Source organism: Triticum dicoccoides, chromosome 4B (assembly GCF_002162155.2).
Source record: "Triticum dicoccoides isolate Atlit2015 ecotype Zavitan chromosome 4B, WEW_v2.0, whole genome shotgun sequence".
Classification (NCBI taxonomy): domain Eukaryota; kingdom Viridiplantae; phylum Streptophyta; class Magnoliopsida; order Poales; family Poaceae; genus Triticum; species Triticum dicoccoides.
In genome coordinates, this window is record NC_041387.1 from 103,390,718 (window position 1) to 103,412,382 (window position 21,665).

The 21,665-nt window shown below is 42.9% G+C and overlaps 1 protein-coding gene across 1 annotated transcript; it reads right to left on the reverse strand.

Moving 5' to 3' along the window:
• Positions 1 to 5,655: 5,655 nt before the first annotated feature.
• LOC119295286 (DNA polymerase delta catalytic subunit-like) lies at positions 5,656 to 19,516 on the reverse strand. Its single transcript, XM_037573684.1, has 30 exons — positions 19,141 to 19,516; positions 18,054 to 18,164; positions 17,865 to 17,971; positions 17,608 to 17,767; positions 17,166 to 17,361; positions 16,943 to 17,078; positions 16,700 to 16,837; positions 16,390 to 16,467; positions 16,202 to 16,293; positions 15,306 to 15,372; positions 15,129 to 15,200; positions 14,415 to 14,501; positions 13,580 to 13,699; positions 13,405 to 13,503; positions 12,862 to 12,969; positions 12,672 to 12,767; positions 12,416 to 12,481; positions 12,235 to 12,291; positions 12,046 to 12,133; positions 11,857 to 11,936; positions 10,689 to 10,802; positions 7,816 to 7,930; positions 7,564 to 7,736; positions 7,412 to 7,483; positions 7,236 to 7,310; positions 7,058 to 7,147; positions 6,806 to 6,966; positions 6,431 to 6,504; positions 6,246 to 6,333; positions 5,656 to 6,156 (listed from the first exon to the last, which is right to left on the reverse strand). Exons 1-30 carry the CDS (start codon positions 19,442 to 19,444, stop codon positions 6,069 to 6,071), a joined length of 3,312 nt encoding a protein of 1,103 aa, XP_037429581.1. The 5' UTR covers positions 19,445 to 19,516; the 3' UTR covers positions 5,656 to 6,068.
• Between the last annotated feature and the right edge of the window lie 2,149 nt (positions 19,517 to 21,665).

Here is a 21,665-nt window from a genome sequence, read left to right on the forward strand (position 1 = left end):
CGTTTACGCTCACTTTTATCGCTCGCTACCTTGCTGTTTTTATTATTTCAGATTACAAATACCTTTATCTACTATCTATTTTGCACTTGTATCACCATCTCTTCGCCGAACTAGTGCACTTATACAATTTACCATTGTATTGGGTGTGTTGGGGACACAAGAGACTCTTTGTTATTTGGTGGCAGGGTTGTTTGAGAGAGACCATCTTCATCCTACGCCTCTTACGGATTGATAAACCTTAGGTCATCCACTTGAGGGAAATTTGCTACTGTCCTACAAACTTGTGCACTTGCAAACCCAACAACGTCTACAAGAAGAAGGTTGTGTAGTAGACATCACCCCACACACTACAACCCCACAGAACCCTACAGGAGGGGATCCGGCCACGGGAACAGCATCCACTACTAAGATCTAGCCAACCATGACCTAGTGCCAAGGTGAACTCTACTATGCTACTTGTGCGCTGCGTTGGAATTTACTCGAAGAGGAGAGGATGAAGCAGTAATTCCCTCAGTTAAGAACCAAGATTATCAATCCAGTAGGAGAACCACACAGAACCTCGTTAGCAGCACCTGCACACACAAAAACAAATATTTGCACCCGGCGCAAACAAGAGGGTTGTCAATCCCCTCGGCGGTTACTTGCAAGGATTAAATCTCGTAGTGGAAGATAAATAAATTATAAACATAAAATAAAATAAAATAGAAAATTGCAGCAAGGTATTTTTGTGTTTTTATATATGATAAAAGTAGACCTGGTGGCCATAGTTTTCACTAGAGGCTTCTCTCTCGAGCACATAGCATACGGTGGGTGAATAAATTAATGTTGGGCAATTGATAGAAAATGCATAGTTATAACGATATTCAAGGCAATGATCATGTATATAGGCATCACATCCGAGACTAGACCGACTCATGCCTGCATCTACTACTATTACTCCACCCATCGACCGTATCCAGCATGCATCTAGGATATTAAGTATAAAACAGAGTAACGCCTTAAGCAAGATGACATGATGTAGACAAAGTAAACTCAACTAATATGAATAAACCCCATCGTTTTATCCTTAATGACAACAATACAAATATGTGTCTTGTCCCCTACTTTGTCACTGGGATAGAGCACCGCAAGATTGAACCCACCACAAAGCACCTCTCCCATTGCAAGATAAATCAATCTAGTTGGCCAAACCAAACGGATAGATCGGACAAAAATGCAAAGTTATAACAATCATGCATAATAAAGTACAGAGAAGACTCAACTAATATTCATAAATAATCTGATCATAAACTCACAATTCATCGGATCCCAAAATACACGCCGCAAAAGAAGATTACATCGGATAGAACTCCAAGAAGTTCGAGGAGCACATGGTACTGAAGATCAAAGAGAGAGAAGAAGTCATCTAGCTACTAGTTATGGACCTATAGGTCTGTGATGAACTACTCACGCATCACCCGTAGGGCAGCAAGGATGATGTAGAAGCCCTCCGTGATCGATTCCCCCTCTGGCAAAGTACCGGAGAAGGGCCCCAGATGTGATCGCAGAAGAACATAAGCTTGCGGCAGCGAAAAAAATGTTTGGGTGGCCCTCTGATATATTGAGAATATTTGGGAATTTAAGAGGCGAAATTAGGTCAAGAGGTGCCACAAGGGGCTCACAAGCTCAGGGGCGCGCCTGGTGAGCTTGTCACTCTGGTCTTCTCCCGAGCCTTCATGGGTCCCTTCTAGTCCATAAAAAAATCACCGTAAAGTTTTATCGTGTTTGGACTCCGTTTGATATTGATTTTCTAAAAAGCCAAAAACAAGCAAAACACAGCAGGTGGCACTAGGTACTAGGTTAATAGGTTAGGCCCAAAAATGATATAAAATTGCATATAAAACATCCAAGATTGATACTATAATAGCATGGAACAATCAAAAATTATAGATATGTTGGAGACTATCATTCTACGACGCCTCCGAGAAGGAAAAAGATGCACATGGACGCCTTGGCCACGGATACCGACCCCCATCAGTCAAAGCTTTTGGCCAAAGCCAAGGAACCCTCCACCTCGACGAGCCTCATGGGAGGAGGCTCAGCCATAGAAAAACTCCATGGTGAAGCCCGGGGTGCCGGTGACAGACAAGCAAGCTAGAGAAAAGAGCTGACACCTCGACGCCTCACCAACAGCAGCATGTGCGCCACGGCATCATAGACTAGCCACGTCAGAGACCACCCGCACCGACACCTCGGGAACGCATTCGTGATGACATCATTCGTCGATGCACGCATTGCTCAGCCCTGTATCCATGGCCCCAAACTCGCACCGCGGCAATGCCATAGCGTGCCAACGACGAATCTGGATGGGGCCCAGATCCACGACGCACAAACTACCTCTCCAAGTGCCACAAATGGTTGCCACACCGCAGAATAAATAGGATGTCATCGTCGCCTCCGCCAGTGAATGTCGTCCTAGCCATGCACTTCTAAAATTTAATTTTTGAGATTAATTTCCATATATTAGTGCTTCTTCTTGAGATTTGGTTTACCTCTCCATGTTGATGCACATTTGATTTCTGTGTTTTAGTTTGGTTAAAACTTGTGTTGTTAGAGTACGTAATGGGCCTAATGGGCCCATTAGTCTTAGGGTTAATTAGAGATAAGGGTCGCTTGCTTAGGGGTCAAGTAAGCCTTGCTTGGGAGTCAAGTAAACCTCTCTATATAAAGAGAGGAGATGTATCAATCTAATAAAGCAAGAATTAAGAAGAAAATCTCTTCCCTCTTGCACGGCCGTGGGCAAAAAGGCCCCCGGCCGGCCCTCTCGCGCCCTCCTTCTAGCAGCGCCATAACAATTTGGTATCAGCTAGCTTCGGTTCGATCATGTCTTCACCGCCGCCAAGCCCGTCTCTTTCGCTACTGGTCACCTTGTCGCCTCCGGCGACCACCGCGACCGTCACCACGCTCCTGCTCGCGTCGGGATCCTCTGTCGCGCCCGCCCCCACCGTCCTCACCTGGGAGGAGGTGTCCGGGGTGCTGCGGGACCTAACCCAGGCGGTCCAAGAGATCCACCTGTTTTTGGTCAGGTCCTACGGGCCGCACCCGGTTGCGCCGCCCATCGTCGCCCCCACGCCGCCGTGGCTGCCGTGGTAGCCGCCGTACCAGGCGGTCTTCGCCACGCTCGCAGGGCCGCTACAGCAGTCGCCATCCATCGCCACCACCTCCCAGCCTTGGTTGCAGTGGCAGTCGCCGCTCCTGGCGGCCTCCGCCGCGCCCGGCGCTCCGCCACAGCAGCCGCTGCCGCTGCCCGGTGCGACAGCGCAGCAGCCGCTGCAGCTGCAGCAGCCACCGCCGGTCAGCTCCACCGCCCAGTATGGGATGCCCTATGACGGGAGTGCGACGACCTCGTTCCCATCAGCGTCGCCGCCATCCCAGGGCGTCCACATCCAGCAGATCAAGTCCCTGTCGTCGCCGTCACCGCTTCGGTCTTGGATCGCTACCCGCCACATGTCGGCGGCGGTGAGGCTGCAGGCTGCTGCGCGCGGCCTCCTAGCGCGTCGACGTGTGCGGGAGATGCGTGGTCTGCAGCTGCCGCTCCTCCAAGTTGCCCTTCGCTGTGCAAAGGACCTCGATCTCGTCCGCTGCGTCAGGGATCTTGGGCATGCAGTTTCCCCCACGGGCGGCTGGCATGCTGTTTTCCCCGCGGGCAGCGACCTCAAAGTCTGCGACATCGGCGGTTGGGGGGCGCACCCCTCCTCGTCATTCTCCATCGCAAGCCCTCCACTCTTCCATGTGCGGTGCAGACCAACAGCCATACACATGCACTCATTTTGTCCAGGTGGTGTCCATGGGATCCAGGTGGTTGTACACGTGCATGTCCAAAATAAAGCGTCCTAGTCTATTTCAGATTGAGAATAATAAAAAAACAAGCCAAGATGTAAAAGGCTTGTGTTTAGGTGTTAGGTTTGTGTTGCGTCGAGTCATGGTTATAAGTTGGTTAGGCTGCAGCTCGAGGACAAGCTGTATGTCCAGGCGGGGTGTAGTGTTAGAGTACGTAATGGCTCTAATGGGCCCATTAGTCTTAGGGTTAATTAGAGATAAGGATCGCTTGCTTAGGGGTCAAAAAAGCCTTGCTTGGGAGTCAAAGTAAACCTCTCTATATAAAGAGAGGAGATGTATCGATCTAATAAAGCAAGAATTAAGAAGGAAATCTCTTTCCTCTTGCACGGCCGTGGGCAAAAAGGCCCCCGACCGGCCCTCTCGCGCTCTCTTTTTAGCAACGCCATAACATGTATTATGCACATAAATGAGCTTGCAACATATTTTTGCATTTGCTGGGAGCTATCTTTGGAAAATGTAAACTGATCCAAGCCGAGAGTCCTTGACTGTCAAGATGCATCTAATAACAAATCAAAATTGTAGTACTATCCTGTCACGGTTACATCACATAAAAGTGAATCACAACTAGAACTAGGAGAGAGGGAACGTGAACCAACCTGTTGTTGGATGGTTAGAGGGACAGTGATATCCCCATCTCATAAAGGTTTAAGCCTTGGTGCTCGCATTATTTCTAAATTTATTTCAGGATTTCTAACAATATGCTTTCAGTGAAAGGAGACGTTCCCGTCGACGTCAAGGCGTCTACAGTAACTTCGTAAATCTCAAGATAATGTGCCGGCACAGTCTCAACTCAAAGTCACATTCGACCTAGCCCGGCTCTGCACACATGTCCCCAAAATCTCCTTCCAAAGATCAGTTCCACCTCCTCAGATTGCGACAAATGGCACACTACATATGCACCATTTGTCGCAACCCGTGAGTTTTCTCTTTTTTTATATATCCATTTAAAACGTTTTATCTCTTAACCGTGCATTCAAATCTCAAACCGTTTTCATTGTTGAATTCCCGCGTCGAGACCTTCAAAACTAGATCTCATGTTGATAGATTTTCATGAACTTTTTTTTACAAAAAGACAGATAAAAAACCAAAAAAAAAATAGGAACGTATTATTTTCCTTCCCTAAAGTCGTTTACGAGAGGCGCGGCAACGGAAGCAAAACCGTGCCTCTCGCGAAAAAAAATAGAAAATGCGTTCTTTCTCCATTTTCAAGAGGCACGACCATGCCTCTCGTAGAAGCAAAACCGTACCTTTCATTGAAGGAATAAAAAGATTTTTTTTTACTTTCGAGAGGCACAGTTGTGCCTATGACGGAAGCAAAAACATGCCTCTCATGAAAGGGAAAACAAACAGAAACACGTTTTTTTCATTTTCGAAAGACACAGCCATGCCTCACGCAAAAGAAAAAAGAATACATTTTTTTTGTAAAGGCATGATCCGTGCCTCTCATGAAAGCAAATTCATGTATCGTGAAAGCAAAAAAGAACACATGTTTTCTTTTTGTTTTCAAGAGACACAGCCGTGCCTCTCACAAAAGCAAATCCATGCTTCTCATGAAAGCAAAACCGTGTCACTCGCGAAAGCAAAAAGAAACACATTTTCCCGCAAGAAAGTAATATTTTCTCAAAGAAAAGATTCATCCAAAAGCTTAGATAGACCTTTGAAAGACACAAAAGCCGAAAGAAAAAAAAAACAAAAAGTCACCAATCCAAGTTTATGAAACAGATGAAAAACTCATATGCATGAAAGTCATTTTAGAACATGTGAACGTATACAAATGAATAGTGTAAAACACACATATGATTTTTTAAATCTTTTCTCAAATATAATTGAGCAGGACAAATTACAAAAACATGCCGATAGACATTGCTACATAAAAATTCTGACCAACTTACAAGATGAGTTTTTCTACTTCTACTTACGCATCAGCAGTCCGGCACAATTAGGGAAGCTCAACCATCTGTCATGGTTAATACTGGCTACAGACTAAGCAGACACACGCATTAACCATACAACAAGCCTACCTCAAACCCCATTCGAACTCGGAGCAAACGCTACCGATCTCCCTCCGTAGCCCTGGCCCATCATGTATCATGATGCAATCACGTGATCTTAGCGGCAGCGCGCCATTCACGATAACACCCTTACAAGTTGGCAGAGGGAGAAAAATGAGTCCTCAGAGCATTGAGGACTCAGAAGTCCCAACGATCAAGCTGCACCCTAGCTTCAGCCATGTCCTTCTGTGCCTTCCTCCGCCGGTAGAAAATAGGGCAGTCCCGACTACAATGATGTCACCAACAGGAGTCTTAAGCTTTTGGTTCAAGTTCAAAGATTGGAGTGTGCTGATGAACAAATTTTGATGAGCAAACCTGGTGCACAGAACGTCCTGGTGTAGGGAGCCTTGGCACTCCTGGCACTGCGTCCATAGCTTCCCAAAGAGCATCTCCAAATCAGAAACTGTGGATGTTGAAGGTAAACCAGTCAGTCATCAGACGCTTGGAGATGGTTTACCTTTTACCAATTTGAGAAACATTTCAGAGGATTGAAATCCTACCATTTGCTACTGTTTTGCAGTATAACTCTGCTTCCCTTCCCTTGCAATGTGAGCAAAGTGTTTGGTTGGGACCGCTGCAGGGTGACAATGGGTCGGTTAGAAGACTGGGTCTTCATTACAGCGAAGGGAGTAAAATTATGGCTTTACTGCTGGAACAGGAATATTAGAATGAAAGGTCGTTTTAAAGTACGGCATCTGCACTGCAGAATTAAATATTGGGAAGCAAATGCTCACAGGTTCAACAGAAGAAAAATAGAGTGCATAATTTTTTGCAATATTGTACTCCCTCCGTAAACTAATATAAGAGCATTTAGATCACTATTTTAGTTATCTAAACGTTTTTATATTAGTTTATAGAGGGAGTAGCAGAATTACCTTATAACTGCTTTGCATCCAAGGCAAGTCAGTTGTTTCTTGGCAAATTTCATTATCCCGCTATTTGAAGGTGTTGAGATTGAAACAGCTCTGGTATGACTTCCATGAAGCAGTTCTCTGCTCGCGTTCTTCAGAATTGGTTCAAATATTCTTAACAGTGGCTGGCAAACATTTTATAATTCATTAGAAAAAAAAAATGGGTGGGGGCCGGGGGGTAAGTTTTGAATATAAAGAAGGGTGTTCTGGACAAACTTTGCTAATTTGGTTCTCAAGGTAGTACTGAGGATCTATTGGAATGTTATTATCCAGAACGTAAATTGGATCTTCTGACTTCTCGTATGCCTGTATGCAGGAAGACAAATGTATCAACACAGCTACGTATAACGGAAGAAATATATGGCTCCTACAACAGCAAATACATATCAGTTACCTTTGCCCCTTTTGCTGCTTTTATTATAACATAAGGAACCCGGTCGCCAACAGTTGGTGCAGTAGCAGCATCCCTCTGCTCAAAAGAATCAGAATTATGCCAGTCACACGCCTCCAATCTCCACAAGGAATGAACAAAGATAAGCACCATTTAGGAAAAATATCAAGTGTCAGTACCTTCCGCATCCTCTCAGCAAGCTCCACATGGGCAGCCTTTACAGCATAGTCTTCTCCTGTTTTTGTCAAACCCTGCAGATCAGAGCCATTGTGAGTAACCTGAGGATTTCAAGCTTTAGTGATCTTTATGGGTTAACTGCATACTAATTCACCTTTGTTATAACCAGAAGTGACAAGTCCACACGGTTCATTAATAGATCAGATATGGTATTCTTGACATATTGGACTGCACCAGGAACATCTCGGTCCACTAGTATTTTATGAAGGCACTCAGTCACCAGGTTCTTTACCAATAAACAATTGTCCCTTCGAACTGTTTCAATACCTGTATGCAAAGGTAGAAGAATACATGTTAAAGCAGGAAAGTAGGATGACACATCAGACAACTATAATGCACAGAATACCTTTTGTGTCCATTTTGTCAAATTTCTCAGGATTTGTCCAGTACAAACCAGCATATCTCTTCTTGCTGATCAGTAGGTATGGAAAGTAAACTTTCTCAAACTCTAGCTTGATAGGCTGCACAACAGATGTAAAACTCAACAAATATTAAAATTAAAAGTTATTAGCTTAACAAAATCGGATACTTGGGTTATAAACATAGAACAGGAAGACAAGGCCTTAAATTCAGCTAGGATTTATTACAGGAACGAACATGTTATATTATAACACTGATGTAATGTGAAGCAGTTACAGGATCTGATCTGATATTGTGAGATATCGAACAAGCATGCAGCTACCAAGAACAAAGTGGATGAGCCTCGTAGAGAAAACCAAAGTAATGGTGATGAAACAATAAACAATAACAGATGAGAAAAGAGTTGGTGAGGCTAGCCACAAATTCCTTAGCACAACATAGATTATGGCTCTCTCACAACCCCTCTTGAACCCTTTACAACCCTCGAATCTGGCCCTATAAATGAATATCATGCTAACGAAAATGTAGCCCCTGATCCTTTCAACACCCCAGTTCCTTCTGTTTTTTTACTATGCTTCTGATGAGATCACCAATTGCTTGATTTATTGGTTGGATTTATCTTTTCCAATGGCCAGACCTTCAATACAAGAATTAGTGCAGAAATGCTCCTTACACACATCTCCAAGTCCTGATCAGATTGAAAGATACAAGTCACCTTAGAGGGTGAACAGGCTTGTGACTATTAGGGAAAGACACTAGAGACTAGGATGAACGTCACGGGTACATATTATCCATGTTCTAGAGATGACTTACTTATCTCTCCTATCAAAAAAGAACTTAATACTATCCATGTTATAGAGATGACTTACTCATCTATCCTATCAAAAAAGAACTTAACGGTCCGTTGTACATCTTCTTTTCGTCAACCTCTCCCCATGTCACCCGTTCTGTCCGTCCATCCTCTACACTTTCCACCGATTTTGTTGCGTCCGGTTCGTCCGGGTTTTTTGGCAGTGTGCACACAAGCCTGCTATATGGCTGCCCGCTCGTCTGTGAGCACATAGGCCCATCTATATACATGCAGTGAAGAAATTGAACAAGCCAGAAGGCCCAACTTATTTACATGATAGGGCTCTCTCCTGTCCTTATCTTTATACCCTCAAAAGAAATCTTTAATTTCCTTTTCCCTCTCTCAATTTTTTTCTTTTCCCTTCCAGTCAAAAAAGAAAATACTGCTGCTACCTTTCTTTACTGATGTTGCATTTCTTCAAGCATATCACCTCTTTTAGACCACTCCTGTTCGTCAAGCAAAGGGCTAATCAATAGATATAGCCTTTGCAATGGTTCCTGTGACTCAACATTTAATTTATTTATTTCATAGTGGATTTTTTTTTGTCTATTACTTCTTATTGATATTTTTCTTGTGCGGGCCATCCGGACTGATGTCAGCTGCACACAATCTGTGCAGTTCACGGCAAGCCGTCAATTCTGGCATTATTTTCCTACACTTTCCTTGTACCATGTTTTCTCTTCTTTGATTTATGATGCACGTACAGATGGATCTATATGTGCTGATCTATTTTCCATGCGTGACCATGTCAGACATATGCATTTTTCTTCGAGATTTAAAGATTAGCCAACATTTAAATTTCTTCTTTCATCTCTTATTTCAGAAATTTTATTTGGTTTAGAATTAAAAATGTTTTCCTGAAATTGTTGAATCTATTGAAAGTTATTATGTGGCAATGTATAGAACTTATCATACACATTTTTGTGGCATAGATACAAGAGAGGGAATAATTTTGTTTTACTATAAGAGGTATGCGTGTTGTTCAAAATTAGCCCTAGGGCCTCCTGAATGTCAGGATCGGTGTTGCCGAGGTGTATCCTCATCAGGGACACGCTGATCCGAGCCGATGAGGCACGCCTAGCGGATGCTGGTGGCGCTGGGAAAAGGGGATCGCTCCCGCTCGCCACCGCGCTCCTCCACGCAACCAAGTTGTGGCTCGAGCTGTCCATGGCCCAGGCCCCCATGGCTTCCTTCTCCTCTTCGCAATCTTTCGCGGTGGTAGTGGATAGAGTCACGCTACGTCGGCATTTGTTAATCATAACAAAAAAATGATATTGGGTCACAATATTGTATGATGTGTACGAGGAGACATGATTGTGTTGAACCACTAAAGTATGTATGCTCCCGTTGCAAAGCACGGGCAACACAAGGATCGGGTCCAGAATGATGACATACGTGATAAGAGTTGGGGTAGCACCAATTGAAGAAAAGCTTGTCCAACATCATCTGAGATGGTTTGGGCTATACAACACAGACCTCCAGAGCGCCGGTGCATAGCAGAAGATTAAAGTGTGCTGATATTGTCTAGAGAGGTCAGGGAAGACCAAACATGACATGGGAGGAGTCCGTAAAGAGAGACCTGGCGGACTGGAATATCACCAACGAACTACCCATGGGCAGGTGAGTGGAAGTTAGCTATCCACGTGCCAGAACCATGACTGGGTTTCAACTTTCAACTCTAGCATACCCTAACTTGACAGGGCTTTGTTGCTGTTATTATTGCTTCACTTATGTATCTCTAAACTTCCCTTCTACTCCCTCCGTTCCTAAATATAAGCTCTTTTAGAGATTCCAATATGGACTACATACGGAGCAAAATGAGTGAACCTACACTCTAAAATACGTCTATATGCATCCATAAGTAGTCCGTAATAAATCTCTAAAAAGGCTTATATTTAGAAACGGAGGGAGTAATTGATATTAAGTTATAGTGTGATATTTCCCACTGTTTTCCCTCGAAACAATGTTACAATACCAAGTGAATGACAAGAGTATATTTCTGTAGTCACCTTAATAAATGTTCCACTAATATACTCTGCAGCTTCTCTTCCCAATTTCATTGCGTCCTCAACTGTAGAAACACCAAACTGTACCATAACAGAATCAGTATCTCCATAGATCACCTGGAATGTCCAAAAGAATTTGCGTCAACCATCAGAACATAAATGAAAAGTGTGAAAATCCCAACAAATAGACTAACCAAGTGCATATAGACTAAAGCAGGAAAAAAAGGATTGCATACAGATCAGAAAGTGATTATTATGCTGATATCTAGCCTGCAAACCAATTGAATGTATGGAAGCAAGATTCACATGAACAAGGTCCTGATGTTGCTACTTGCATATAAGATTTGGGGGAAATCAGAAACATGACACCGGGAAGTTACATCTTGGAAAAATAACACCAGGTACAAGAATACCATGTGGGTCCAGGTCCCACATGTCATTGAAACTCTAGTGAAGCTTCACAAAACTGCCACCTTTGCAGGGACATTACAAATAGTTCTGAGCCAACATTGTGCTAATATCTGTTGAAGTGTATATGTGGATTGCCCCTTTCCATGAGTTCAGACTTTTGGCTGCGTTGGCTAGTGCATGAAGCTTAACATGGTATCAGAGCCTAAGATCTTGAGTTCAAGTCTTGGCTTTCGCAATGCATTCAAAAATTGGCGTTGCCCCCTCTGTGTCCACGTATAGACCTCTTGATCCATACCTCTGAGTCTATTCACGTGTTGACTTCACGCGTTTCACGTGAGAGGGGTGCTGAAGTGTATATGTGGATTGCCTAGCCCTTTCCATGAGTTTGGACTTTTGGTTGTGTTGGCTAGTGCATGAAGCTTAACAATATCCAGCCAAAACTAATGTTGTGTAGTTTTGACACTCCTTTGTGGAAACGATTTGCCACCATGTCCCGCTGAGATGGACAGATTCTAGATCACTAAAGTAGTGATCTAAACGCTCTTATATTTCTTTACGGAGGGAGTAAATGCTAAGGAACTGTATGCAGATATAAGTCATCGGTTCCAATCTGATATAGAATACCTCGTGGATTCATATCTGACGTATCAGATGGAAATGGGTAACTGAAGGCTTGACAACTTTCTAATGTAGAGCAGACAAGTTAACATGAAATATTGCAAGCTTATACAAACACAGGATATGGTAACTGATAGTACACCTCTGCATTATGCTCATAGCCTCCAAGTGTTGTGAATTTATCCTCAACAAGCTTCTTTGTGTGCTCAATCATCTGTCTACCTGTACAATAAAAATCCTTTAGTGCCACACAATTCAACATGTTCTTGAATGTTTCAGGGTACTACACAATGTACACGTGCACTATATTAAACGAAGAATTCATGCTCACCATAGCTCGTAACACTCGAAGAAATCTCTAAACAGGGCAATTGACCAACAGTAGCACCAGTAAAACCATAAACTGAATTTGCACTTATCTGAAATAGAACCATTAAACAATGTCAAGATTCAAGGAGTCGTGTTTTATGTACCACTGTTTGAGGGGGGCGAGAGTGTTAGTAAATATATATTTAAGTACTTTTAGGGCAAGCTGACGACCATCAAGAACCGCCCTTTCGAATGGGTCCTTTGCTTCCTGAAAAGGTTACTGGTGATTATAATATAGGACTGAAGACATGTAATGCACAATGTTTAGCATTTACAAATCCAAAGAGTCTTGACTATAATTTTCTCACGGTAATAACATGGGAGAAATATACCTTCAAATCTGCTTTTGCTCTTTTTCGAGCAGCCAACAGTTCTTCAAGGATTTCAGGAAGTATACCCTGATATTGGAGACATAATATTGGTTAGGAAACACTGTTTCTGTCACGAAGATCGTTTACCATGCCAGGAAGCAAAAAATATTTTTTAAAAATAGAACAGAGAAGTGGTACCCCCAGCCTCGCTTAATGCACATAATCATCACTTTTTCCACGGAATTGTTAGAAGAATTAAGTGCCGGGAAAGAATTACCTTTTGCAACTCTGGTTTCACAAATATTTCACCAGATGGGGTTTTGTAGAGGCTTTCTGGAGGCAAGTTGAGTTTACGGACATCCTCAGGGGGAACCTTAAAACCCATTAGAAGACACATTAACCCAATATTCAGACAGCATTGTTTTTTGTTTAGGTATTAGCATAGCAATTAAAAGAATTATGTTTACCAAAGTGCAGTAGCATAGGTTATGGGCCATCATGATGGATGGATACAGAGAAGCAAAGTCCAAAGTTGCAATGGGCTTCTCATAAAATCCAGCCCTTGCCTCCAAAACCTACATTGTGACACAGATTACAGAAAACAAGAACATTGGACAATAAAACGGAAAAAAAAGAAAGATATTTTTCATTGTATGACCAGTTTAGAAAATGGAGAAGTAAATATTGCTGAATGCTTCCTTACTTCCCAGGTGGAAAGAGAGTTGGTATACACAAATATGTGTTCATGGTAAGAAAACAAGATGCATTATGCATGATCCACAGTACTTTTTTGCATTAGTGGTGATAACCTAGTTGTCAGTATGGAAAAATTCCTTATCTCACATAACAATATCTATACGGTCAAGGCAAGAAATTCAAAGGGTCCTAATGTGCAGTATGATGTTTTTGTGGCGTGGTAAATAAATATGTAGTAAGTGTAATAGCTGCTACTGCATCATGACAAAAAAGACAATGAGGTTGGAAAATGCAGATCATGTCAATCGACTTACAGTTGCACCCTCAAAGGTATCTTGCCCAGAACTTTGGCCCTTTATGTTTGGTATAACAAGATTTCTCTGTTTTGCTTTCCTCAGTAACTGTGAGAGGACCTGAAGACCAATTGAAATTCCTGTTAGAATGCTAGAGTGGAATATATCTATTGGCAGAATTGGATGTTGTTGTCACCTTAATGCTCTGTCCCCTCGAGAGCAGAAAAGAAATGGGAACTCCTGTGACCCTCGCCATCTCTACGTAGTTGTAGATGTACATCAATTTGTCTAACAGTCTTTGTGGAAGATAAGCATCCTGTGTGTACAGAAATGGAAAAGAGCATGTTGGGAACACACTTCGAGGAAAGGCTAGTGATCAACTCAAAGGTACAAATTTTACAGGTGATTTTGCACAAGTATCATCCTAGCTTACAACTAAGATACCGGCAGACCTACTGGCCAGAGATAGGGAGCAAATGTTTCCATGTATTGCAACTGTTTTTCAAACATTGAATTGTTGCTCATTCATCAGATGGTAACACAATTTGGGGAAATTTCTTAAGTATACATAATGCAAGTGGCAAGGTAAGTCTTCAAGTGAAAGAGATTATTAGACAAATAGAATATATTAATATGTATGTTGTCCCAATTCAAATTTATCTTGTTTCATTCTTGACATCTATGTCGATGGTAATATTGCCTCCCAAACGACTAATGTGTTTAGAAAATGACATCGGTGAATCATAAAATTGCAATCTCAGACTAATGATGATGTTGAAAGCATGCACTACAGACCACTAGGTACATATCTTATGATGAGAAGTGTGAGAGCAATATATAACAATTAAGTTGGACAAAATTAGTCCGAATCCTTCTGAGAACCTACAAGGACATTATTCGGAAAGAAAAAAAAGGAAAATTTCAAAGCCCAATCAGAAATGTAGAACAAAATGCCCATAACTAAGCCATCTACTTCATAAGCACATTTCAGCAGTTTATTAGCAGATGACTCAAAGAACAATTAAGCTGACCTTCAAGCAATAAACTGCAAGACGTCTTCGTGTCTCTGAGTTTCCATTTTGAAGATCAGATATGATTGAATGATGAACGTCCTCTTTCTGCGCATGAAAATCTAATATCAGAACAATAAAAAGAAAGAGTACTAATCAATACTACAGAGCCATTTGCATCAAATTAGGCAATTAGCACACTTTTGAATTATTTTAGTGTAGTCAAACTGAGTTCCAGTCCGAAGTGTTCTGGACCTTGGTTCACGACGGAATAATTTGGTAGGTTAAGAGTCAAAGGTTGGAGATAGTGCACTTGTCCTCGACAACCGGTAGGGCTCATCCCTGATGTGTTAGAAAGGCTCTGAGACTTAGAGAACCTTCTAATTATTTCACTGTTTAATTCAAATAATTACATGGTAGACCTTTATATAAGTGACTTAGCTTGTCCCACAGGAATAGGATCTTCACTTCCTAATAAACTTTTATCTTGATTCCCCTGACTAAACCAACCTCCTTTTCTAAGAGCATAACTCTTCCCCAAATTCTAATATGTTTGATTCCGTCAGTACTAATGAACAGATGGGACTTGCGTCATGCACCCTTGTATGGGCATGGATACCATTTTAGCCCATAACACAACAAGAGTTTGAATAATAACGGCATGAATATGAGTGAATACAATACTTAGGGGTGCGCTGAACAGTAACTAAGGCCACTTAAAATGGTTGGACTTACTTGCTCCCCTAGAAAATGTGCAGATACAGAGTTCAATGAGTAAGAACTCAGCTTGTAATCCCTTTGCATAGCCTGCCCACATGCAGAAAGTAAGGATGGAGAGAAGAAGAGATACTGTCATGTAACTAAAAGTAATAAAAACTACTGGTCTAGTTGTGTAAAACAGTAGATCACAACCTGCAGAAGATCAAATTGTACCCTTCCCTCCACAGTTACATCTTTACTTTCACGCATACCATATTGCCTGGATAAGAGTAACGAACACACCATCAATAATTTTTTTCATGTGAATACTACTAGTAAGTTCTTGAGTTTTACACCCTCTGTTCCTGAATATAAGACATTTTGGCAGTTCAATTTAAAGTACCAAAACGTCTTATATTTAGAAACAGAGGTAATATTTGCTAAATGCTATGTAAAATATATGCTATTGCACCTTGCAGGGTCATAAAATCTTGAAGCATTAGCATGCAACAATTAAGGCAGGGTACAAAATTGCAAAGCATAGTAAAGTCCATAATATCATGGCATTTCCCTAACTATCCTTCATTGCAAAGAATAGCATATAAACAGCAAACCGAGTGTTTACTCCTCAAAGACGGAATTGTAGAAAGCCCATTATAGACCCCAGAAAAAATACAGGGGATATCTATGGATGACCCCGTAAATATGAACGCGGAAAAACTGTGGATAAAATATCTGAGAATGGCAATGCTAAAACTTATTAGATGGCACTGAAAACAAGAATTAATCAGTCATCATTTGCATTAAATTAGCATGATCAGCATAATTTCAGCTAAATCTGAAATCAGAAATTATGCATCACTGGAATCAATTAAACAAGGACTGCATATGTAGGCACACAAGTTAAAAATAAAGGAAGCAGCAACATAGTGGCTCGCTGGAAAGAACCAAACAGAACTTGGAGAATTGCACAGCTATTTGACCATAATGGGCAAAACACAAATGATACTGAATACTACCTAGTGGTCTACAATGCACTATGGGCAAACTAACATGGACTAGAGCAAACAAATATAAAATGCACAAAGACTAGCACTCAAAAAAATAACCTTGAGTTGAAGGTGGTATCACGGACACGGACACGGCTATTTCTGATTCGACCAAGTAGTGGAAACTCCACTATCTTGAGAACTTCAGCTCTCTGCAAATATGTGAAACCATATTGTACTAAGAGATAGAAAATTGCCAGGTTGGGCAATGAGTAAGAGCGTTGCAAACTTTACAAAAGTTTGGGTACCTCAATAAGATATGGCAGATCAAATTTGCAGATATTGTATCCAATTATAATATCAGGATCTGCCTCACGTATTAAATCCTGCGAAATACCAAAGCAGAACCAGGTTGATATCAATAAAGTTACTTGTCTGCCATCAGATAATGTATTTAACTTTGGAAGAGTGTAATACGAAAAAAGAAAGCAAGCTGTATATATAAAGAAACCATCAAACAAAAACATGTTTTTTAATCATGGATACAGGTTATATCTGTATACAATCATAGATCGCAAAAAAACTGACACTGTGAACTCAGAATGAGGCAACACTCACCCTCCAAGCAAGTAGAATATCTCGCTCTGTGTCAAATGACATTACATCCACTCCGACAATGGGAGAACATGATTTAAGAGTCATGACATTCCGTACAAAAGGCTGGGCTTCGCCTTGAAGCGTGAGTAAATTAGCAATCTATTTCAATCCAAGGAAGCAAGTCAAGATAATATGCACATAAAGGCATTCACATCGGAAATTAAATGTAGTGGCTTATCAAAATACAACGATAATGAAACAAACCTGAATAACCGGATCATGAGTTGGTTCTGGGAAGTGTCCTTTGCGACCAGCACATTCGATGTCAAAACTTAATATGCGAAAGGGAGCCATCTTAGAGTATTCCCCTTCAGGAGCATGGCTTACCAAATCTGAATATCTGTTGGTTGACTTAAGGAATGACCGAATGAACAATATCACGATTTAGAAATAAGGATGGAGGCATTAAATTCAGTATGGGGGATACAGGCAATCCAACTCTAGCTGACAATAGGACATGGCGCGAGTTGCTTTGCTATACTTCCCAGCAGGAAGTTCAATCCAATTGCCACCAACAATGTTGCGGTCAATCATAAAGCGAAGGGCAAAGAGAATATTGCTTTCATATGTCAGGAAACTCTTTGAACCAAGACTGCCAATCGTTATGCCCCTTTCAAGGATGCCTATAATGCACACAAAAAATATTCCAATTTTGGTAAGCCATAAAAATGCGATGATGATACTAGCCACAGATGCAGAAAAGTCAGAGAAGGTGGGTACAAAGTAAAGGTAAAAATTCACACAATAATTAGCAGGCAAGCAAATGAAAATCTTCTTTAGACTATAAAGGTTATTCATTGAAAATAGAGGTAACGAGGTCAATTGACAAGAATGGAAAATAAGTGTACTGTTCTTAAACTACCACTGACCACGACAGCTAGCAACCATTGTAGGTAGGGCAACTACTATCTTGAGGAAGGACTGAGATTTATTTGGCTGGTAATGCATAATTGTCTGCTTCTGCAGAAGCTCAACACTCTTCACAAATCTTTGCACACTGCTATTCCTATTTGATTCCTTCATCCTCGCCTGTAAACCAAGTGAAGAATGTATAAGGAAAGAATGTACTTCCAAAGTACCTTCATTGAGCAGAAGGGCCAACATAAAATAGGATAGAAGTAGAAACCTCTAATGTTTGTTTGAAGCCTGAAATATCATCAGGGCCCATTCCTGGCGGGCAGCTGATGTAGAAATATGGTTCAAACCCATGCACCTGACAGCACACACTGTGACCTGAGAACATGATAAGATAGTATCACACGTCAGCACAAGCCACGTGATGAAGAATAATCATTTGAAGACAGAAACATATAACCTTCTCTGGTGACACCAAAAATCCTGATTATAGCCGCAGGACCAGAAGAGTTGGGCAGAAACTCTTTGTGGCTCTCACCAATAACATAATCTATATCCAGCTGCTGAAAAACTAGAAAACCAAACAGAAGAGAACAGCATCAATGATAAGATGAAGCTGTATATCTAACATAAAGCATTACCCAATTTAGATTAATAAAACGGCTAGCAACTATTAGTGCTATGACAAGCAATCCTTCCAGAGCACAGCCTAAAACTTTTATTTTATTTTGAAATTGGTGGATGCAGCATTTCCTCTTTGTGTACCCCATGTAATTAACATGTTATAAAATCGTACAGAGTGTGCAGACTATATGGAGGTTCATGGACCTTTATAAGAGAGAGGGACACTTCAGAACCCAATTAATGAGCTTTAGATTTTATATAGTCTGTACGAACTAGAAAACAAATCAATAATTATGCACACATGCAGTTATGTGTATCTATCCAAGATGATAGTGATTCTGAGACCCAACGACACGACCCGGACTGCGAGCAGAAATGTGAGAAGTACAGCTAAAACAGGGGAGGATTTGATGCCTCTTGGAATACAAAAGATTTGCTAATTCCAGACCAGAAATAACACCATTTGACTTTTGCATATAATCTCACAATCTGCAATGCATCGGTTACAGGTTTACATTCAATCACCTCCCACGCATCCAGCGCAAAGCATTTATTTTCAAAGCACGCCTTCACAGTTCATCTGGCACACTCAAAAGGTCCATCTCCCACGACAACAAAAACCAAGTTATTAGTGTTCACTAATCCAATCGACACATCAACCAAAATGTGGAACTTGATTTAGCCTAAACTGCACTGAATGGACAAGCTGTATGCGCAAAATCCCAGAGGTCCCCGAGTCCAGGCATCAACAAGATGAATTCGGTTTAAGCGGCATTGTGGACAAAAGAACACCAAACCCCTAGCCAATTGGCAGTTGCTTAAGAGCAAAATACTCGATCTGCCCCGAGTTACACCTTCCACGCAGGCCTGAACTAACCAATCTCGGGATGGAAGACGAGCGGGTAGAGGGAATGGGGCCGTACCGACGGAGCGGGAGCAACCGGAGACGAGGTCGGCGGGGAGGGCGGGGCGCTTCCACCGGGAAAGACGGGAGGCGAGGGCCTCGTCGCGGTCGAGCAGCAGCAGCGCCGCCTCGTCCTCCGCGAGGATGGTCTCGTCCAGGAAAACGTCCTCGTCCATCATATCCTCCTCCTCAGCCGCCGCGGCAGCCCGCGGAGGGGGCTGTGGGGCGCCAGGCGGCATGGGCTGGGGCCGCTTCGCCGCCAGCGGAGATGGCGCTGCGGGAGGCCCCGCCCGTCGCTTGCCGCCGCGCCCGACTGAGCTCATCGCCGGAGAGGGTGGGGGAGAGAGGGGATGGGGACTAGAGAGGCGGAAAGGCGGGGAACGGGGGATGTGGAATTGGGGTTCCCGCCATTGCTGGAGATGTAGGGTTTATACGGGAGGCGACAGCGGAATACGCCAACCCTATAGCCTTTACGCAAATCGGGCTGGCGTCAACGTTTGGGTGCGGTGAACAGGTGTACAGATATGTACATGTGCTTACATTCAACAGAAATTGCATCTTGGACCATCCAATATTTGTTCCAGTGCTTCGAACTCATAACAGGGTTAAATAGATCTTGGATTACCAACTGTGTTGCAATGCCGATATTGTGTTACTCGTCAAATAACACAGAAAAATCATTGAAGTATGTATACACAACGCCCTTTCACCCATATGAGCCACAATACTTCATAATTTCTGGACCATTTGACTGTCGATATTAGTCCAACGTTATGGTGTGAATAAAGCTTTACACCCTCGAAAAAAGTTACTTATGTTCTTCTTCTTCATAAAAAAGTTATACTTATGTTCTCGCCCATTAAAATTGTCGTTCTAATTTTAATTCGCCTAGCAATAAGTGATACATGCTTTTTTATATTACAATTTTATGAAGATAAATGGCTCGATTAACATTGTGTATCAAAACATTTTTGCTACATCTTGGGCGCGTTTGGTTACCTGCACCTTTTTTGCCACTTTGCATCCCAGTTGGGCCTGACTGAGCATATGCAGGCTAAAAACCAACACACACACTTGTTTGGTTGCATGCATCCCCTCTATCATGCATGTGCCCAACCCCAAGGCTTGTTGTTTGGTTGCCGACTTGTTTGAGGGGAACCACAAGTCCGGTTGTTTGGTGACATCCAGGACAGTTGTGTGGTAACCTCCTTCACGATGTGGTGAGGTTACCAAAGGCACGCATGAACTACTAAGAACTAAACTTGGAGCAACAGAACAATCTTAGGCACAAACACAAGTCTTAACCACGCATCATAAGTTTTAAACAAACATATTACGATAAGTCTTAAATGAAACACAAGTCTGAAACCAAGGACCAATAAGGAACGGGCAACAGGAGCTCACGCGATGACGGCGAAGGCGTTGTCGTGCTCCTTGCACTTGGTGACCACCTCCACGCCCTCGTCGTTGAAGACGATCACCTTCATGGTGTCGGGGTCAGCAGCTTGAACGTTAGCATGTACCCGATCATGATCTGATGAACAGCGGCGAAGGTGGCCCAACCCTGATCAGGGGTGACCCTGTCGTTGATCACCCTCACTGTCACCCTCCATGCACAGTGGGTGTTCGTCCTGGGCTTGAACTCTGTAGTGATGGCGGGGAAGTGCTTCGTGAAGTCCAGAAGCAATGGCAGACTCTCCAGCTTTGGAGCAAGGATAATCTTGCAGAAGTGGTCTGGTCCTGACTCTTGATGGTAGTGGCCATAGTTTCGCCTGCACCGGCACTTCCACCAATGGCGGCATGACCTCCTTGCCCTACTCCAATGGTGGCACGACCTCCTTGCCCTTGTCCATCTGCATAATGAATAGCACGCAGTTCAATGGTCAGCATTCATTCATATCGGGCTAACGCTCCTATATTAACCTACCCTACTAACCCAGCAGCGCACTCAAACCCCCTCTGTTTCACCACCTCTCCTCTTCCACCCAACTCTCTGTTTCACCCCCTCTCCCTCACCATGAACTCCAACTCCACCCCAACCCTTTCCCCTGGGGCATTGGATGGAGGGCCTTCTTCCTTGGGTTCTCGTTCGATGACCCCAAGAAGTTCGAGCACACCTTGGTGTGCTCGAACTTCGGCAACATTGATGACATGCACATGGAGGCCGATGTTGTGATGAAGAAGGCTACGTTGAATGAGCCGAAGACACTGATTTCGTAGCCAGCAAAGGGCGCGATGTTAGTGGACATCCCGCACTAGGCCATGAATCTAGTAGACTCCGGTGGCGCTGGATAGCGGGCAAGATGGGCCAAGTACAATCAGTATAAGGCACCTCAAGACCAGTGTCGTGGCGTACTAGAGTAGCACGTTCGGGTCGCCGGAGGCCGACAACAACGAGGTGCAGATGCTGCCCAGGGCGCCGGCGGTAGGTGACCGTGCAAGACCCATTGTTCTTGACGAAGACGATGAGGACGAAGATGGTGAGGAAGAAAATAAGATGGCTACACCCCCCCCCCTCGATGCGACTCCAGGGTCGTCGCGGCT